The following is a 17,369-nucleotide window of genomic DNA, read 5'->3' as shown; positions in this document are numbered from 1 at the left end:
CAGGCGGGAGGAGCGCGGCCCCGCCACCGAGAGTGCTGTCAGGAGCCAGCAGCCGGTCCCCGATACCGAGGCCGCGGGCTCCGGCGCTGCCGGGTGCAGACTGGAGGGGCTCCCTTCGGGTCCCCGCCCAGACCAGAGCTGCGCACGCGCACTGGGCCCGTTTTAGAAAGCCGTGAGGGACAACTGTCCCCATCGTCCCCAGAAATCCCAAGGCCCAGATTGGACCCAGCTCATTCCAGGCTGAATAGGAGGCTGTTCCTCTTCATTTACCAAACCGAGGGACAGCCGGCCTCCCTTTCCCTTAAACTACAGTGAATGCTTCTCACCTTTTCCATGAGACAATGAAGGAAACGTATCTTCTTCCCTAAACTATGGAAACCCCAGTCTATCGATTCCCTTCAAACTAAGAGGGATCCACCCAACCTCTTCCCCAAACCTGAGGGGGCATTCGGCTTATCTTGCCCCAAACTGAAAAGGACCGTTTCCACTTTTCATTCAAGCTGAAGGGCAACCCATCCCCGTTCTTCCCTAAAATTGAGGGTAACGTTCTACCTCGCCGCCAAACTGAGTCATCCCATCCTTTTCCCAGAATTAGGGGCACCCTTACCTCTTTTTCCTCCAACTAAAGGTAAATGATCCCACCTCTTCCTTCGAATTGAGTGTAATCTATTTTCACTTCTTGCTCTAAACTGAAAGGGACCCATCTACCTGCTTTCTCCAAATGAGGGAAGCCCATCCACTTCATCCCTCAGCTGAGGGAATCAGGACCTTCTCGCCCCTAAACTGAGGGGGACCTGGCGGGCCACGATCCGAAGAAACTTGCACCCCACCTTGCCCTAAAGAGAGCGCAGCCTCACCGCCCCCAAGCCCAAAGAAAGCCTCCCCGTGCTCCGCGCGCTCTCGAAGTGGGTGAGGGGCGCGCGAGCTCGGGTTTTCCCCCAGACTAGCCTGTGAACTAACAGGACCATGATCACGCCCTCTGAGTGGCTGGCTGCAGTCTCCACCACCGGCAGCGGTTGCCCACCCCTAGCCTCTGGAGACTACTATTGGCTCCACCCCCTTCCTCCGCCCCGCCTCCGCCTGGCTCCGCCCCTCTTCTTCGGCGTCCGGCCCGGTCCCGCCCAGACTGCGAGCTAGTTGAGGAGACGCCGCGGCGCGGCCGGGACCCGCCCGGAGGCGCACTGAGCGAGCCACTAGCGGAGCCATGGCCGGCCAGGAAGACCGCGGGGACGGGGAGCCGGTATCAGTGGTGACCGTGCGGGTGCAGTACCTAGAGGACACCGACCCTTTCGCATGTGCCAACTTCCCGGAGCCGCGCCGGGCCCCCACCTGCAGCCTGGACGGGGCGCTGCCCCTGAGCGCGCAGATACCCGCGCTGCACCACCTGCTGGGGGCGCCGCTCAAGGTAAGGGGAGCCGGAGAAAGGTTGGGGGCGACCGAGGGTTCAGGGTCAGCGCCATGAAAGCCTTTGGGAGCCCCTCGAGGAGAGGCTGGAGCGGGTGCGCTCCTCCGGGAAAGTTTTGGGCTGGGGACCCAAGGTACACGTTGCCCGGCTTGTTGGGGAACGCCTCTCAAGTTGAGGGAAGCTGAAGAAGGGAGGATGGGAGCTTGTACTCTGCGGCACCCAGGCTGGCCCTCGAAATGAGGCCCACCTGGGGAGGCGCTCGGGGTCCGCTCGCTGCCAGTCGGCCTGGTTAACTGCTCTGGATAGGGTGGCGTGGGTGTTTGCGCGGTAGCGGACTTAGGAGACGGAGCTGGGGATAGAACAGCTTTCACCTGCTTCAGGTCAGGTGGGGGTGGGACCACGAGGAGGGCGGACCCGGGGCGGGCCGCTGGAGGTGTCTGGAGGCTGGATTGGGTCCAGCCGGACGGAGTGTTGTCCCTGCCTGGTGAGGCCCGGCTGGGGAGTGCCGGTGGAGAAGAGTCTTCACGGGCTGAGGGGAGTTCCCGGGAAGCGGCCTGGCCCGGGACACCCCGAGCGCGGGAGGCTGCACTGGTGGAAGAGCCCTTTGAGTCACCGCCCCCACCATCTCGTACAGCTGCCGCCGCCGGCCGGGAAGCTGGAAGGGAGGGAGCGGGCCGGGCTAATTTTAAACCGCCGGCCCGCCCTCGTTTGCTTGCACCCCAGAACCGACTCGTGCACAGTGCCGGGAGAGGCCCTTTTCCAGATGGCCCGCCTTACCTCCCCTCCTGCTCGCTGCGCTCAGTCCCCCGCAGGCAGCCTTTTCCGGCGCACTCGCAGGCACCCGGTTTCCGGGCCAGAACTCTGGGAGGCACACAATCACCTCCCGGGGTGCCCCGCCAGCCAGGCAGCACCAAGTGGTGAGGAAGAGAAGAGAGAGTTGGTGGAGATGCCCTCCCCTGATCCCAGGCTTAGCTGGGCGCCGAGTTGCGCAAACTTGCCCCCCGGGCCTGGGGTCTCCCCTGGAATGTGCCCCAGGCGCCAGGCCCCCAGCTTACATTCCTAGCGCTGCGGGCCTGCCCCGCCTCCGAGCGCGGGCGGGAGAAGTGCTGAGACTATTGGCCTGGGGAGTGGCGCGTATGAGCAAAGCCCAGGCTTTCAAGGACAAAGATTGAAGATAGCACATTGCCCTCTCCAGAGTTTTGATGCGACCCCTTCTTGTCCTGCCCTGTTCAAAGGGGCAAACTGAAGTAGACCTAAAAGAAGCACCTCCAGCCAGAGGCCACCTCCCATTCACAATGGGCTCTGGGGAGAGAGGGGTGCTGAACTGAGGCCAGGTTCCTGCCTCCAAGCTCCTGGAACTCCTAGTACTGAAATAAGCCTGGAGCACTACAGAGAACATAGTATTCCTCCCACCCCGGACTCGAGGACAGAACTTAGCCCTAACACCCCTCTTCCCAATTAGGGGCAAGTTTGGGAGGTCAGCTACAGGAAAAAGGATCAGAATTACCCCTTGCCTCTCCCCCTCATTTAGGGACCCATCACCACCACCCCTTCAACCAGGGCTCTGTTCTCTGCTCCCTAGCTGAGAGCTACGGTAATGCGTTAAGTACCCCCCAACTCTGTCCTTCCTGGTCTCCCCACTTTCAGAACTCCCACCTGGTGTGCCTGAGGACTGCCACATCCCCCACAGGCAGACTATGGGGGCCTGCACACTGGGTTACCACTGTGCTTGGAGCCAGGACTCCCTGGGGCTGGCAGCTCTGCCAGGAATGGTCAGATGCACTGTGATGTGCTCATCCCAAATATAAACTGTGACCACAGCCCCAGAATAGAAGGCCAGAGGAAGAAGGGTGAGAGTAGGGCAGGGGCAGGGACATCAGAGAGCTGAAGGAGGGGGAGCAGGGCTCCTCCTTGTAGGAAATGTCAACAGCTGGTCCCTCCCCTAGTCCTATAAGTGGGTGGCCCAGGGGCACAGACATGACTCAGGCCTGCTCCACAGCCCTCTAGAGGGGAGAGGTGGCCCAGAAACCCAGGCATCCCCATCCCAGGCTGTAGAGCAAAATAAGAGGGAGGGGTTCTGTGCTCACTGTTTCATCCTCTGCACAGTTATCCAGCAGGAGAACAGTTCACAGCCAAATGACCTCTGCCTCCCATTCTGGCCACTGACGCCCATCATCCCCTCATACCCTGCCCCTTCCCTGGGAATGTACAGAGGCCCAGCCCACTTTCCCTCTGTGGCTCCACCCACACACACCCCACTGGGCTGTGGCTTGCCTATAGAGTTCCCCTGGGGGCTTCCTTTTTAAATGTTTCAAAGCTCTCGGGTCTGAAAAGGCCTTGCTCATTTCCTCTCAGTCTAGGAGGAAGCTCCTGGCCACAGCTTCTGACTCATCTCCTGGCCCTGGGGGGTGGGATAGGGGGTGTCCTGGCAGTGCCTTGGGTCATGTGTGGTGTCCCCAGGGGAACTCAGGAATATCTGTCTCCCCTCTGTGCCAGAGCCCAGGGACCTGCCCCTGCCCCAGGGGAGAACCTGGCCCTCTGGCCCTGCCTCATTGTTTTATCCAGAGCTGCCCAGTCCCACCCTCCCTGCTACCCTGTCCCACTCTCCCGTGCTACCCCTTTGCCCTTCTAGGCCTGCCTTACGAGTCCCTCCCTGATATCCAAAGGCCCTGCCACATCTCGGATAGCACAGACTCCTTTCTCCCTGGGCTCTGGGCAGAGGGACCTGGGTACTGCTCTGACCCAATGCAAAGGCCAGATGAGCCCCCTATTCCTAGCAGCAGAGATAGCCCTAGCAATCTGTTCATTACCAGCAACTTTGTTTCCCCAACTGCTGCTAAACATTAGAGTGGAACAGGGGTGGTACTTGTTTCCTGACCTTGCCCATCCCTACTCCAGCCTCAGTTTATCCCTAAGGAGCAGTTGTGACAAAGGGGCTAAAGTGTGAACCTGACCTTCTGGGACAGGGACCAACTGGAGGGGTCCCAGAAAATTCTTAAGGGTAAGATGGGGTGCTCTGGTGATGAACTGAGCCCTTTCCTTTTTTGTTGTGGAGGTCTCTTTGGGAGACTATAGAAGATTGTGATGTGGGCATGAGTCATGGTCTCCTCCCATCTTTCCCTGGGGCCAGCATGTCCAGTCTGTTCATTCTGGGTTGCAGCCTGGTAAGGGACCCGAACTTAGTCCTGGCAGAAGTACGCACTGTTACCCCAATGTGTATGATGTGTGTGTGTTCATTTGTGTTCCCTTGCTGGAACTAAGAGGACCAGTTTGGGGTATTTGCACAGTTCAGAAAGCTGAGGGATGGTCTCCAGCCCTCACTCCACCTCCCCTGCAGGGTTCCCTGGAGCACTTCCAAAGTCCATTGGCCCAGGATCTAGGTCAGTTAGCCCTGGTTCCATTCAGCCTGGGGCAAATTCACAGAATTTCTGAGCCTTGGTTTCCTCACCTGTAAAAGAATTATCAGGAGAATCAAAGGAACCAGGCAGCCCAGTGTGTGACACAGAGGAGGCATAACAAATGTGGGCTTCCCTCCTCAAGACCCATTCATGTCATCTCATTCAGGAAGCCAAGGTCCAGTTGGAGACCCAAGATAAAAGGGAAGGAGGGGGCTTCCCTGGTGGCGCAGTGGTTGAGAGTCCGCCTGCCGATGCAGGGGACACGGGTTTGTGCCCCGGTCCGGGAAGATCCCTCATGCCGCGGAGCAGCTGGGCCCATGAGCCATGGCCGCTGAGCCTGCGCATCCGGAGCAACGGGAGAGGCCACAACAGTGAGAGGCCCGCGTACCGCAAAAAAAAAAAAAAAAAAGGGAAGGAGGGTCATCAGAACACAGGGTCTTACATTTTTAGGAAAGGAGAAGAAAAAGGTAGTTAACAAATTATTTCCTAAAACAAGAGTCCTTCAGCATGTAATTCTGCACTTTTCTCCATCTTCCTTGCCTCTGGCATTCTCACTCGATTATACTGTTATGAAAAATATTGGGTAGTAGGCAACATGGTGTCCTAAGCTTGTAAAACCATATGTAACAAGTTGGTTTGGGCTGCCAGAAAAGCCTAGCCCAAGGAATCAAGAGAAAAGTGGGCTGGGGCAAGATAGGGGTAGGAGATTAAGAGGTACAAGCTACTATATATAAAATAAATAAGCTACAAAGATATATTGTACAGCACAAGGAATATAGCCAATATTTTATAACAATTTTATTTTATTTTATTTTTTTGTTTGTTTTTTGTTTTGTTTTTTTGGCTGTGTTGGGTCTTCGTTTCTATGCGAGGGCTTTCTCTAGTTGTGGCAAGCGGGGTCCACTCTTCATCGCGGTGCGTGGGCCTTTCACTGTCGCTTCCTCTCTTGTTGCGGAGCACAGGCTCCAGACGCACAGGCTCAGTAGTTGTGGCTCACAGGCCTAGTTGCCCTGTGGCATGTGGGACCTTCCCAGACCAGGGCTCGAACCCGTGTCCCCTGCATTGGCAGGCAGATTCTCAACCACTGCACCACCAGGGAAGCCCTATAACAATTTTAAATGGAGTATAATTTTTTTTTCTTTTGGCCATGCTGCGCAGCTTGTGGGATCCTAGTTCCCTGATGACCAGGGGTAGAACTCAGGGTCCAGGCGGTGAAAGCGCGGACCGCCAGGGAATTCCCAAGTATAATCTTTAAAAATTGTGGATCACTATGTTGTATGCCTGAAACTTATACAATATTGTAAATCTACTATACCTCAATAAATATAAACAAATAAATAGAGAAAAGTGGGCTGGAGGTTGAAGCGAGGAGCTGAGCCTGGGAAGAATGAGGGAGAGACTCCACCCCAAGACAAACATCAGAGAAGTGTAGAAGACAAGAGCCAGGAGGGAGTCCAACATGTGGGCCTACACTGACCCTGTGCTGACCCCAAGTACTGTCCTCAGGGACTAGGGTTTGGGCTTACGCCAGCCTGGCCCAGTCCCAGGGTGTGAGAAACAAGGCCCAGGGGTTTAGCGCTCAGAAGGGTGACCCCAGGATGGATCTAGAGATTGTCATACAGAGTGAAGTAAGTCAGAAAGAGAAAAACAAATATCGCATATTAACGCATACATGTGGAACCTAGAAAAATGCTACAGATGAACCAGTTTGCAGGGAAGAAATTGAGACACAGATGTAGAGAACAAATGTATGGACACCAAGGGGGGAAAGTGGCAGGGGGTGGTGGTGATGGGATGAATTGGGAGATTGGGATTGACATATATACACTAATATGTATAAAATAGATAACTAATACGAACCTGCTGTAAAAAAAATAAATAAAATTTAAAAATTTTTTTAAAAAAAGGGTGACTCCAGGAAGGGGCCAGTGGTGTGAGGGACAAGCAACACCCAGCTGGCAGGAAGTCTCCGCTCCTTGGAGCTTGCCTGACCCTGCTCCCCGCTCCATCCCCACCCGGGACAGACAGTTAAGAGTGGGGGGCATTGTCCCGGAGGCTTTGGGCTGGCTGTTACCTCTGGACCTCCTCCCCAGAAATGGGGCCCTGGCAGGATAAGACAGGTGAAGTGGCTAGGGAGCCACTGCTACCACAGTGGCCCAAAGGGGCTCATGTGAGGAGGCTGGGGGTGGTAGAGCATTCAGTCTTCAGGACCGTGCCCCAAATGGGTGCAGGTATTCTGGAAGGCGAGGGCCATGCTCAGCTCGCTTGGAATTAGAGCCTGCAACTGTGCGTGCAGGAGGGGAAGAGTGCTTGCTGGATCTGAGCTTTCTGTGGGTGTGCTTCTCACCTGTGCGTGGCCAGTAGCACATATATACCCTGCCTGACTGTATTCTTGGGTGTGTAAGCCACTCCCAGGTGGAATCTGCTCACTCCTCCAGTGTTTGCCTTTACAGCACCCCACCCCTCCCCTTTCTTAGCACCCGTGGCAGTTGTGCTTCTACATTTATTTGTGGCCTTTTTCTGAGTCAGACCTGCCTGCCTCCCCAGCGGGGTTGGAAGACAGGGAAGGCAGAGGCAGTATCTTGTTCCCTGCTATGTCCTCAGCACCTAAAACCAGACTGGTTCGTGAATATTTGAATGAACGAGCTATTCTATATGTGTGTGATTTGGGGGGTCTCTGAGGGGGTTTGTGACTTTGGGGGAAATATGTTTCTCTAGGGTCCCAGAGTCCTCCAGTCCAAGGCAGAAGGAGATGTAACTGTGCCTGGATTGGAGGTGGGGGGTGGGCGGTGGTTGGCTGCTGAGTCACCATGTGGGAAGAGGAATCAGGAGGAATGTGGGGCTGCCCTCAGCTGAGCTGGCCCTGGACAAAGGACCCCAGCCCTGGGGCCTTGCTTCCCCATCTCAGGGCCCATTCCCAGTAGGCCCTGGAGAAGATGACTCTGCTCCCAGGGAGGGGAGAGAGGCCAGGCCTGCCCAAGGGAGGGCAGGCAGCCAAGCAGGAAGTGGGACAGAAAACAGGCTGGAGTGTTTGTCCTATGTCTCACGTCCCACGCAGGAGCCTGGGGGGGGTGGGAAGGAGTGGGAGGTGTGGGTGTCACCAAAGGGCCTTACAGGCTGAACTCAGGCTCTCAGGCATGAGCAGGGGTACTAAGCAGAGGAGGGGTAGAGGCAGGAGCTGGACTCCCTTAACCCCAGGGGACCAAGGGCAGCTGGAAGTCCTTGGGCTGGGTCCAGAGCAGGGCAGGGCTGACAGAACATCAGGACAAATGTTGGGGTTGACTTTCCCAGTAAGATGGAGACCAGAAGACACTCTGCCTCTCCAGAGGTGGGCTTTCCCTGGGCCTCTCAAGAAGCACCACCACTCAAGTCAAGGGAACTTTGCTGAGCCGTGCACACTGGCACTGTGCTACATGGTGTAGGCATCGGGGAGTGGCACGGTGCTGCCCTCAGACTCTCCAGAGTCACCTCACTAGGCTTCTCTACAGGCACTTCTCAAGGGGCCAAGAGTCATCCTGGTGGTGGTGATGGTGGTGGTGGTGGTGGTGATGATGATGATGATGATGATGGTGGGAAGCCAGCTCAGGGGGGTGGGAGACATGGGCAGCAGACTCATGGGTGGAGCACCTGACTTCTTGTTACGGTACAGGTTCCAGGGACCCACTGTAGGCTGACTGAGTCAAACCCTAAAACCTGGTGTTTAATAGGCCTCTTGGAGGTCTCTGAGGTCCAGCTAGGACCATGGTGACTGTAGCCCACTTGGGGCAGGGCAAAGACCCTCAGGCTTGGAGGGACTGGGAGCCCTTCTCCTCACTATCTTAACTCGGGGAGACACACGTCCCCCTCTCAGCTGGGTTTGCACCTCCCAGCATTCTTAACACTTTCTCCCTGGGTGTTGAATGTTCACAGCTGCGAACTTCCTTGAAAGCAGGAACTTCCTCCTATTTTCTCTCCATTCCCCTTCCTCATTCATGTTCAGTAGCTCAACAACCATTTAGGGAGCACTTGCTTTGTGCTAAGTGCTGTGATAGGCTCTGCAGATATTGCATGGACAAGACAGACATGGTGCCTGAACCCAGAGAACACACAGTTAGTGGGGAAGGAGACTAGTGTCTAGGATGTGTGGAAGGCCTCAGAGGAGGGTACACACAAGGGCTGGAGGGATTTGCATAGCATTGGCTAGAGGAGTCCAGGAAGGCTTTCCAAAAAAACATTATCTGGGAATTCCCTGGCGGTCCAGTGGTTAGGACTCCACGCTTTCACTGCCAAGGGCGCGGGTTGTATCCCTGGTCAGGGAACTAAGATCCCACAAGCCGCATGGTGTGGCAAAAAAAAAAAAAAAAACCATTATCTAATCTGAAACCTAAAGAATGGGTAGGTATGAGGCAGGAGAAAAGCTCTTTGAGCCACGTGAGCTTTGCACATAGTAGGCCCATGAGAAATGACTGCTGAAGGAATGCATGGCTGCACTGCAGGCCCTTGTGGTGTGCCTCTGCCAGCACCCTGAGTGGGAGGTAGGAGGTCATGGGGTCTCCATACGTACTCCTGCCACCTCTTCCCCAGCCCTGACAGCTGTTCCCTTTGCCCCCAGCTAGAGGACTGTGCCCTGCAAGTGTCTCCGTCTGGATACTACCTGGACCCTGAGCTGTCCCTAGAAGAGCAACGGGAGATGCTGGAGGGCTTTTTTGAAGAGATCAGGTCAGAGCTGATGGGGCCAGGAAGGCTAGGCTGGCTCCCACCCTTGCCCCCATGCTGGAGGGGCTGGCTCAGGTGTCAGCAGCCAAGACACTTGATCTCTAGCCAGGGCTGTGGGTCTCCTCCTACCACCCCAGGGAACTGTGCCAGGGGAATCCCAAGGCCTGGCTAGTGTTACCTGCTGCCTGGGACCGGGGTGGGGGCTCTCCTACATACCTGAGATGCCTGTGTTCTTCAAACCCTCCTATCTGGACAACCCTTTGGCTTGGAGAAGCATCTGGGGAGAAAGGAGCTGTGGCCAGGTTTTGGCTGCCTTGGTGTGGGTGGAGAGACCCTGAGGAATGGGCTGGGAGCTGCTGACTGGGCTACTTGATTCCAGCAAAGGGCGGAAGCCTACTCTGATCCTGCGGACCCAGCTTTCTCTGAGAGTCAATGCCATCTTAGGTGAGTGTGTGAGGATATCAGCGTCGAGTGCCTCCCCTCCCCGCTGCCCCGGTTGTCTCCGTTTCTTTCAGGCCTGTGCTGGACAGCAGACAGAGCAGATGGGAGATGGGATGTGCGACTCCTCCCATTCCTATCCTGACCTCTTCTTCCAGGGCAGCTGCCAGACTGCGGGTCGGGCTTGCCCAGAGTCAGGGAGTGGAGGAGGAGGTGGGGGGTTCAAGAGTACTAGAAGATGCTTTGATGGGGGGTTGTGGTTGCGTCCCAGTAGAAGAGGGTGGGGGGCTTGTGGTGTGTCCCCTGGAGGTTTCCATGCCCACCTACCTCTTGCAGAAAAGTTGTATGGCTCCAGTGGCCCTGAGCTCCGCCGCTCCCTCTTCTCACTAAAGCAGATCTTCCAGGTGAGGCCCAGAGGTGGGCTGGGGGTGAGCATCCAGGCTGAACCTCCCCCCACTAAACTCCCCCATGGTGCCCGCAGGAGGACAAAGACCTGGTGCCTGAATTCGTGCACTCAGAGGGGCTGAGTTGCCTAATCCATGTGGGCGCTGCTGCCGACCACAACTACCAGAGCTACATCCTCCGAGGTCAGCCTCACCCCTCCCCCATGACCCCTGCCTTCAGTGACCCCTTACTGACCTCTTCTTGTCCCTGTGTCCCCAGCACTAGGCCAGCTGATGCTTTTTGTGGATGGGATGCTGGGGGTGGTGGCCCACAGTGAGACCGTGCAGTGGCTGTACACACTGTGTGCCAGCCTGGTAAGTGGCCCTCCACCCAGCCATGTACCCTTTTCCCACTGCCTCTCTCTGGGCCTCAGTTTCCTCTTCTGCAAAGTGGTCTGGAATGGAGGGGGTCTGTGGCCCCTCTAAGCCTCAAAGTCACTTCAGTACCTGGGCCTAGAGATGGCTCTTTCTGCCTAGACTCTCCTCTCTGGGTCCAGCCCCAGGAGCCCTTCCCCCTCCCCACCAGGAGCCAGCACAGGTCTGGCCCAAGCCCCACTCATGTATGGTGACCCCTTCCCCCCAGTCCCGCTTGGTGGTGAAGACAGCCCTGAAGCTGCTGCTGGTCTTTGTGGAGTACTCTGAGAGCAACGCACCACTGTTCATCCGTGCAGTCAACTCTGTGGCCAGCACCACGGGTCAGAAACTGTCCCTCCCTCCTCCATTGCTCAGGGCCCTCTCTCCTACTTGTTCCCATATGACTGCTCCCTATCTGGGTGACAGGTGCTCTTCCATGGGCCAATTTGGTGTCCATCCTGGAGGAGAAGAATGGCGCTGACCCCGAGTTGCTGGTGTATACCGTCACCCTCATCAACAAGGTGGGATAGGGGGAGCCAGGTGCCATTCTGGGCCCCTCAGGCTCTTGACTTCTGCTCTCCATCAGTTTTAGCCTTGCCGTCCTATCCCCACCCTCCAGACTCTGGCAGCGCTCCCGGATCAGGACTCCTTCTACGACGTGACGGATGCACTGGAGCAGCAGGGCATGGAGGCACTGGTCCAGCGCCACTTGGGCACCGCGGGCACTGACGTCGACCTGCGCGCCCAGCTTATGCTCTATGAGGTGGGCTGGGCGGGCTGGGCTGTCAGGGCCCGAAGGCAGCAGAGAGGAGGGGAGGGAGGGAGGCCGTTATCCAGTGCCCCACCCCACCTACTTGGGCCTCAGTCGCTCCCATCTGGGCTCAACTCTCCTAGAGCACCCTGCGGTTGGAGGATGGGGACATGGAAGAAGCCGTCACAGGTGGGCGGCGCATCACCCGCCGAAAGCCTTCCTCAGAGGAGGGCAAGAGGATCCGCCGATCTCTAGAAGTGCGCTCCCCGGAGCCTGGGTAAGAACGAACTACCTTGGCAGAGGCGGAGGGGTGGAACCGCCAGGAGGAGCCCTGCCTCCTGACAGGCCACATCTCCAGCTCCACAGGCCCCGCCTCACCAGTAGTCTCCACCTCCTCCTCCGCCAGCCCTGCCTTGCCGACCGGCCCCACCTCCAGCCCCGTAGGCCCCGCCCCACCTACAGGCCCCGCCTCCAGCGCCGTGGGCCCTGTCTCTGGCCTCCATACCACCTTGAGCCTCTTTCCTACCATCTCCGTGACGCCCTCACCCAACAGTTCCTGCGAGAGGAGCATCTACAAGTAAGTAGGGAGATGGAGCCTGTCCCAGGAGTCTTTCCTCCAACTGTCCCTCCACTCTGCGCCCCTCCACCTGCCCTCCGCCTCCTCTGCCCAAACTTCTCTGCCCAAACGCGTGCTTTCTTTCTCTTTCTTTCCAGACTTCACCAAACTGCTCCTGTTTGGTAAGTGACTGCCGGGGGGTGGGGTTCGGCTCTGACTGGACCTCCTCCTCCTGCGGCTTCTCTTCTTTCTGGCATCCTGCCTGTTTTGTCAATGTCATCTGTCTCTCTACCCTCTTCTTTCTGTCACTGTCTCTGACTCTCCTGTTTTGCTCTGTCTTTGTCTTTTACTGCACCCTGTCCTGTGTCATGTCGGTCTCTGCCCTCCACTTCCAGTTTCCTCACATCATGCCTCCCCCTCTCCCTCCTCTTCCCACTGTGGCTGGGAAGGAACCCCTGATATCACTGCCCAGCTCTGTGTGGGTGTGAGCAACTGGGCTTTGGGGTGAAGCACGTACCACAATTACCATTTCTTCCTCTCATTCCCCCCTACCCAGGGCCCGTGAGAGCCCATCTGTCCCCCAGTTCCCTACTGGGCAGGCCAGGCTGGAGTAAGTACAGAGTCCAGCCTGCCAGGCCTGCCATGTGCTCAGGGCTTCAGCATTGCTTCCCCTAGCAGGGGTCCCATGTGCCTGATGCAGCCAGAGCTGGGGGACTCTCCCAGACTTATGTGTCCTCAGTTACCCAAGGACTAAGCACTAGGAAACAGTTCACTGGGGTCATAGAGGTCCCAGTGCTTTAACAGTTGACACCTTAACAGCTTTGATCAGTGATGAGGACGTGGACTCCCAACCTGGAGCCCATTCTCCTGTGTCCTAAGCCCAGGATTAGGGCTGGGAGGGGATCTAGGGTGCTGTGTGGTGCGGAAGTGGAGGAGCAGCCTCCATCTAAGGGAAGGACAGAGACTGAGTGCCGACAGAGGCTGGAGGGACCAAAAAAGAGATGGGATCACCTTTATGACTTCAACATAAACTGAGTGCCTTTCATTTACCAGGCCCTTTTCTGGGCATAGGCCATAGCTCTCAGAAGCTGCTAGACATGCCAAGGGAGGGACAACCTGGTGTGCCCATTGGGACAGGTATCCCCTCCCCCTGCTCTAAGGGTCCTTGTCTAGAATCAGAACAGTGAACATGAACAGCAGCAAGGTTGCAAGTTAGATGTTAAGTAGAACTTTTCCCCGTATGTTGACCTGGGAATATTGGGTTGGTAGTGACCCTCCCCAGATGTGGAAGACTGAACAGGGGCTGGCCTTGGCGGCGGGGGCGGGGGGGGGGCAGGTCCCGGGTCTGCTCAGCGCATGGACTGTTCCCTGTGTGTCTGTGTGTGCCTGCAATTAGGGGCAGTGCCCAGGGGCCCATTAAGGCATGTGCACCACCCTGGGCTGGGGTGTGTCAGACACCCTCACTGACAAGTCCCTCCCCCCAGAGCCCGGTTCCTGGAGAATGTAGCAGCAGCAGAAACAGAAAAGCAGGCTGCGCTGGCCCAGGGCCAGGCAGAGACATTGGCTGGAGCCATGCACGATGATATCGATGGACACCCAGGTGAGCAGGTGGGTGGGCAGAATCCACCCATGTTGCCCTGTTGCTCCACAGAGGACGTGACACTGACGGCTGTTTCCATTTTTCTAGACACCCAAGAATTACGGGGCTCCCCAGAACCAGCCCCTGCACCCGGAACACCCCAGAGCGCTGCCCCTCAAATCCTGCTCCGTACTCGGCACAGCCTCGAGCCAGAGCCCAAGGAGCCATTGGCCCCACCAAGCCCCAAGGCTGAGCCCATCCAGGAGCTCCCTACCAGCGTACCCAGCCTCTGCATTGGGGACCTGGACTTCTCAGACCTGGGGGAGGATGAAGACCAGGACGTGCTGAACACGGAGTCTGTGGAGGCGGGGAAAGGGGTCCCGCCACCCCCGCTCCCGGGAGGCCCCCCACCTCCTCCGCCGCCACCACCCCCACCCATCAAAAGCTCCTTCCCACCACCACCCCCCCCAGCTGCCGCTCTTTCCCCCTCAGCACCTGATGGCCTAGCCCTTCCCACCAAGAGGAAGACAGTAAAACTCTTCTGGCGGGAGCTAAAGCTGGCTGGGGTCCATGGAGGCTCTGGCAGCCGCTTTGGGCCCTGCCCCACCCTGTGGGCCTCACTAGAGCCTGTCTCGGTGGATACAGCCCGGCTAGAACACCTGTTCGAGTCCCGTGCCAAGGACGTGCTGCCTTCCAAGGTAAACGTGCCCTCGTCTGCAAGGTAACCCTAGGGGAGAGGGGAGGCAATAAGAGCTCAAGCGTCTGAACTGCTGGGGCTGCCACTCATTTCCCACATGGGGAAACCGAGGCAAAGAAAGGAGTAGCGACTTGTCTGAGGTCCTTCAATAAGGATTCAGCCCAACCCTAACTAGCGTCTAAGCCCATCCCAAGGTCTTACACATCCCAGATCCCTGGTTGTGGGGTAATCCCACCATTCAGCCATTCAGAGTGGGGCCTTAGTGTGCCCTCTTAGATTGTTGCCCCAGTTAGACCCTTTCCCAATCTTACACTGCCCTTCCCCCAATTTCAAAGAAAGCTGGTGAGGGCCGCCGCACAGTGACCACCGTGCTGGACCCCAAGCGCAGCAACGCCATCAACATCGGCCTAACCACACTGCCACCTGTGCACGTCATTAAGGCTGCCCTGCTCAACTTTGATGAGTTTGCTGTCAGCAAGGATGGCATTGAGGTAGGGATACCCAGCTAAGGGTGCAGCAAGTCCGGCCCTCTCCTTTGGTCAGTGGGCATTTCCTGTCCCTCCAGTGGTGGGCATGGGCTTGGCATTTCCCCAGATTCTGGGGCTGCCCCAGACGACCTAGGGAGGAGTCAAGACCAATACCTGAGGCCTCAGGCCAGCACTGAGTGGCCTATGTGGGCCGGTGGGTGCATTCTCAGAAGCTACTGACCATGATGCCCACAGAGGAGGAGCGGCAGAAGATCGAGGAGGCCCAGCTGGCCAATCCTGACATACCCCTGGGCCCAGCCGAGAACTTCCTGATGACTCTCGCTTCCATCAGGGGCCTGGCTGCCCGCCTACAACTCTGGGCCTTCAAGCTGGATTATGACAGCATGGAGCGGGTACCTGGGTCATGGGATGGGACAGGCAGTGGGGACAGGTGAGCATGATGACCACGTAGTCTGAGTCCCTGGTCTCCCACACCAGGAAATTGCAGAGCCACTGTTTGACCTGAAAGTGGGCATGCAACAGCTGGTGCAAAATGCCACCTTCCACTGCATCCTGGCCACCCTGCTGGCTGTGGGCAACTTCCTCAACGGCTCCCAGGTGAGCTGAGAGCACATGAGGTCAGGGCCCGGGGCTCTGGAGCCAGCCAGCCTCAGGCTCAGGCTCAGGCTCAGACGGGGTCCTTTCAGAGCAGCGGCTTTGAGCTGAGCTACCTGGAGAAGGTGTCAGAGGTGAAAGACACGGTGCGCCGACAGTCACTGCTGCATCATCTCTGCTCCCTGGTGCTCCAGACCCGGCCTGATTCCTCCGACCTCTACTCAGAAATTCCTGCCCTGATCCGCTGTGCCAAGGTCAGCTGGGCCAGGGCTTGCTTAGGCTACAGGCATGCGCATGGGCTGTGTCCTCTGGCAGAAACTCTTTCTTCTATTGGCATGGCTACACCTACTCTGTCTTTAGGTCTGTTTAGCTGCCACTTATCCCAAGAAACCTTCTCCGTTCTCCACTGTATCAAATGGACTTGTCTGTCTCTCGCATCAGACTGTGAGCTTTTGGAGGGCAGGGGCCGGATCTCGGCTGTGTCCTCAGGGCCCAGGCTAGTCAGCCCAGCACAAAGGCAGCTCAGGTGGTGTCTTTCTGTGGGGGGACAGCATGTGTACTCCCTGCTTTTCCAGGTGGACTTCGAGCAGCTGACTGAGAACCTGGGGCAGCTGGAGCGCCGGAGCCGAGCAGCCGAAGAGAGCCTACGGAGCTTGTCCAAGCACGAGCTGGCTCCAGCCCTGCGTGCCCGCCTCACCCACTTCCTGGCCCACTGTACCCGCCGTGTTGCCATGCTGAGGGTCGTGCACCGCCGTGTCTGCAACAGGTGGGGGCATGGGCCAGAGAGAGGTAGGACTGCTACCACCATCCCTCAAACCCCAAGCAGGACTCACCACTCCTCCCCACCCCAACCTGGCTAGGTTCCACGCCTTCCTGCTGTACCTGGGGTACACAGCGGAGACAGCCCGTGAGGCGCGCGTCATGCAGTTCTGCCACACGCTGCGGGAGTTCGCACTGGAGTATCGGACTTGCCGGGACCGGGTGCTGCAGCAGCAGCAGAAGCGGGCCACGTACCGTGAGCGCAACAAGACCCGGGGACGCATGATCACCGAGGTGGGTGTCCCTTCTGGGTCTTGACTGCCACCCCCATGGTTTTCTTCCTCTACTCCCAACCCACCCCTTTCCTCTCTCCAGACAGAGAAGTTCTCAGGTGTGGCGGCTGGGGAAACCCCCAGCAACCCATCTATCCCAGTGGCTGTGAGCAGTGGGCCAGGAGAGGGTGATGCCGACAGTCATGCCAGCATGAAGAGTCTGCTGGCCAGCAAGCCCGAGGACACCACACATGGCCGCCGCAGCAGAGGTGGGACCTACGGCCGCTGGGGGCAGTGGGCTCTGGGGCTGCTTTGGCCTCACCTCCCTATCTGGCTCCCTCAGGCATGGTCCAGAGCAGCTCCCCAGTCATGCCCACAGCAGTGGGGCCCTGCACTGTACCCCCAGAAGAACCTCCAGGCTCCAGTTTACCCAGTGACACTTCAGATGAGATCATGGACCTGCTGGTGCAGTCAGTGACCAAGAGCAGTCCTCGTGCCTCAGCTGCTCGGGAACGCAAACGTTCCCGTGGCAACCGCAAGTCTTGTGAGTATTCCCCACACACCCACTGCCCACCTTAACTCCATCAACCCCCTCCAACCCTGCTCTGTCCTTGCAGTGAGACGGACGTTGAAGAGCGGGCTCGGAGAGGACCTGGTACAGGCGCTAGGACTGAGCAAGGGTCCTGGCCTGGAAGTGTGAAGGTGCTGCCTCCATGATACCTATCTATCTGGGCCCCAGCCTGCAGGGCAGGAGACTATGGTGAGGAGGGACCAGAGCACAATTCTGGGCCTCTTCTCTACTCGAGGGCCAGTGGGTGCATTCTCAGAAGAGAGAATGGTCCGTGGCCAGTGCCGTGAGCAGTATTAGCTGTGTGTGCCTGTGTGAGTGTGCTTGTGCATGTATGAGCTCCCTGGACACGTGGAGCATAATAAAGTTTTC

At 57.6% G+C, this 17,369-nt stretch overlaps 1 protein-coding gene across 5 annotated transcripts; it reads left to right on the top strand.

The window, feature by feature from the left end:
- Positions 1 to 1,141: 1,141 nt before the first annotated feature.
- Positions 1,142 to 17,369, top strand: FHOD1 (formin homology 2 domain containing 1). 5 transcript variants are annotated; one of them, XM_082677545.1, is made up of 24 exons: positions 1,142 to 1,405; positions 9,395 to 9,501; positions 9,878 to 9,942; positions 10,273 to 10,340; positions 10,418 to 10,523; positions 10,600 to 10,694; positions 10,963 to 11,074; positions 11,160 to 11,254; positions 11,353 to 11,496; positions 11,628 to 11,761; positions 11,891 to 12,061; positions 12,199 to 12,222; positions 12,597 to 12,650; positions 13,525 to 13,640; positions 13,728 to 14,317; positions 14,652 to 14,807; positions 15,014 to 15,196; positions 15,282 to 15,401; positions 15,491 to 15,652; positions 15,974 to 16,164; positions 16,259 to 16,451; positions 16,533 to 16,698; positions 16,773 to 16,973; positions 17,047 to 17,369. In XM_082677545.1, exons 1-24 carry the CDS (start codon positions 1,205 to 1,207, stop codon positions 17,127 to 17,129), a joined length of 3,537 nt encoding a protein of 1,178 aa, XP_082533671.1. In that variant the 5' UTR covers positions 1,142 to 1,204; the 3' UTR covers positions 17,130 to 17,369. The 5 variants fall into 5 exon arrangements, 4 of the variants coding, with proteins under 4 accessions (XP_082533671.1, XP_082533670.1, XP_082533669.1 ...); XM_082677544.1 differs by having other exon boundaries at positions 11,843 to 12,061; XM_082677543.1 differs by having other exon boundaries at positions 9,878 to 10,340.

Source organism: Grampus griseus (assembly GCF_964374135.1).
Source record: "Grampus griseus genome assembly, chromosome: 19".
Lineage (NCBI taxonomy): Eukaryota > Metazoa > Chordata > Mammalia > Artiodactyla > Delphinidae > Grampus > Grampus griseus.
The sequence above is the reverse complement of the archived record's forward strand: the minus strand, read 5'-3'. Positions and strand labels throughout refer to the sequence as shown.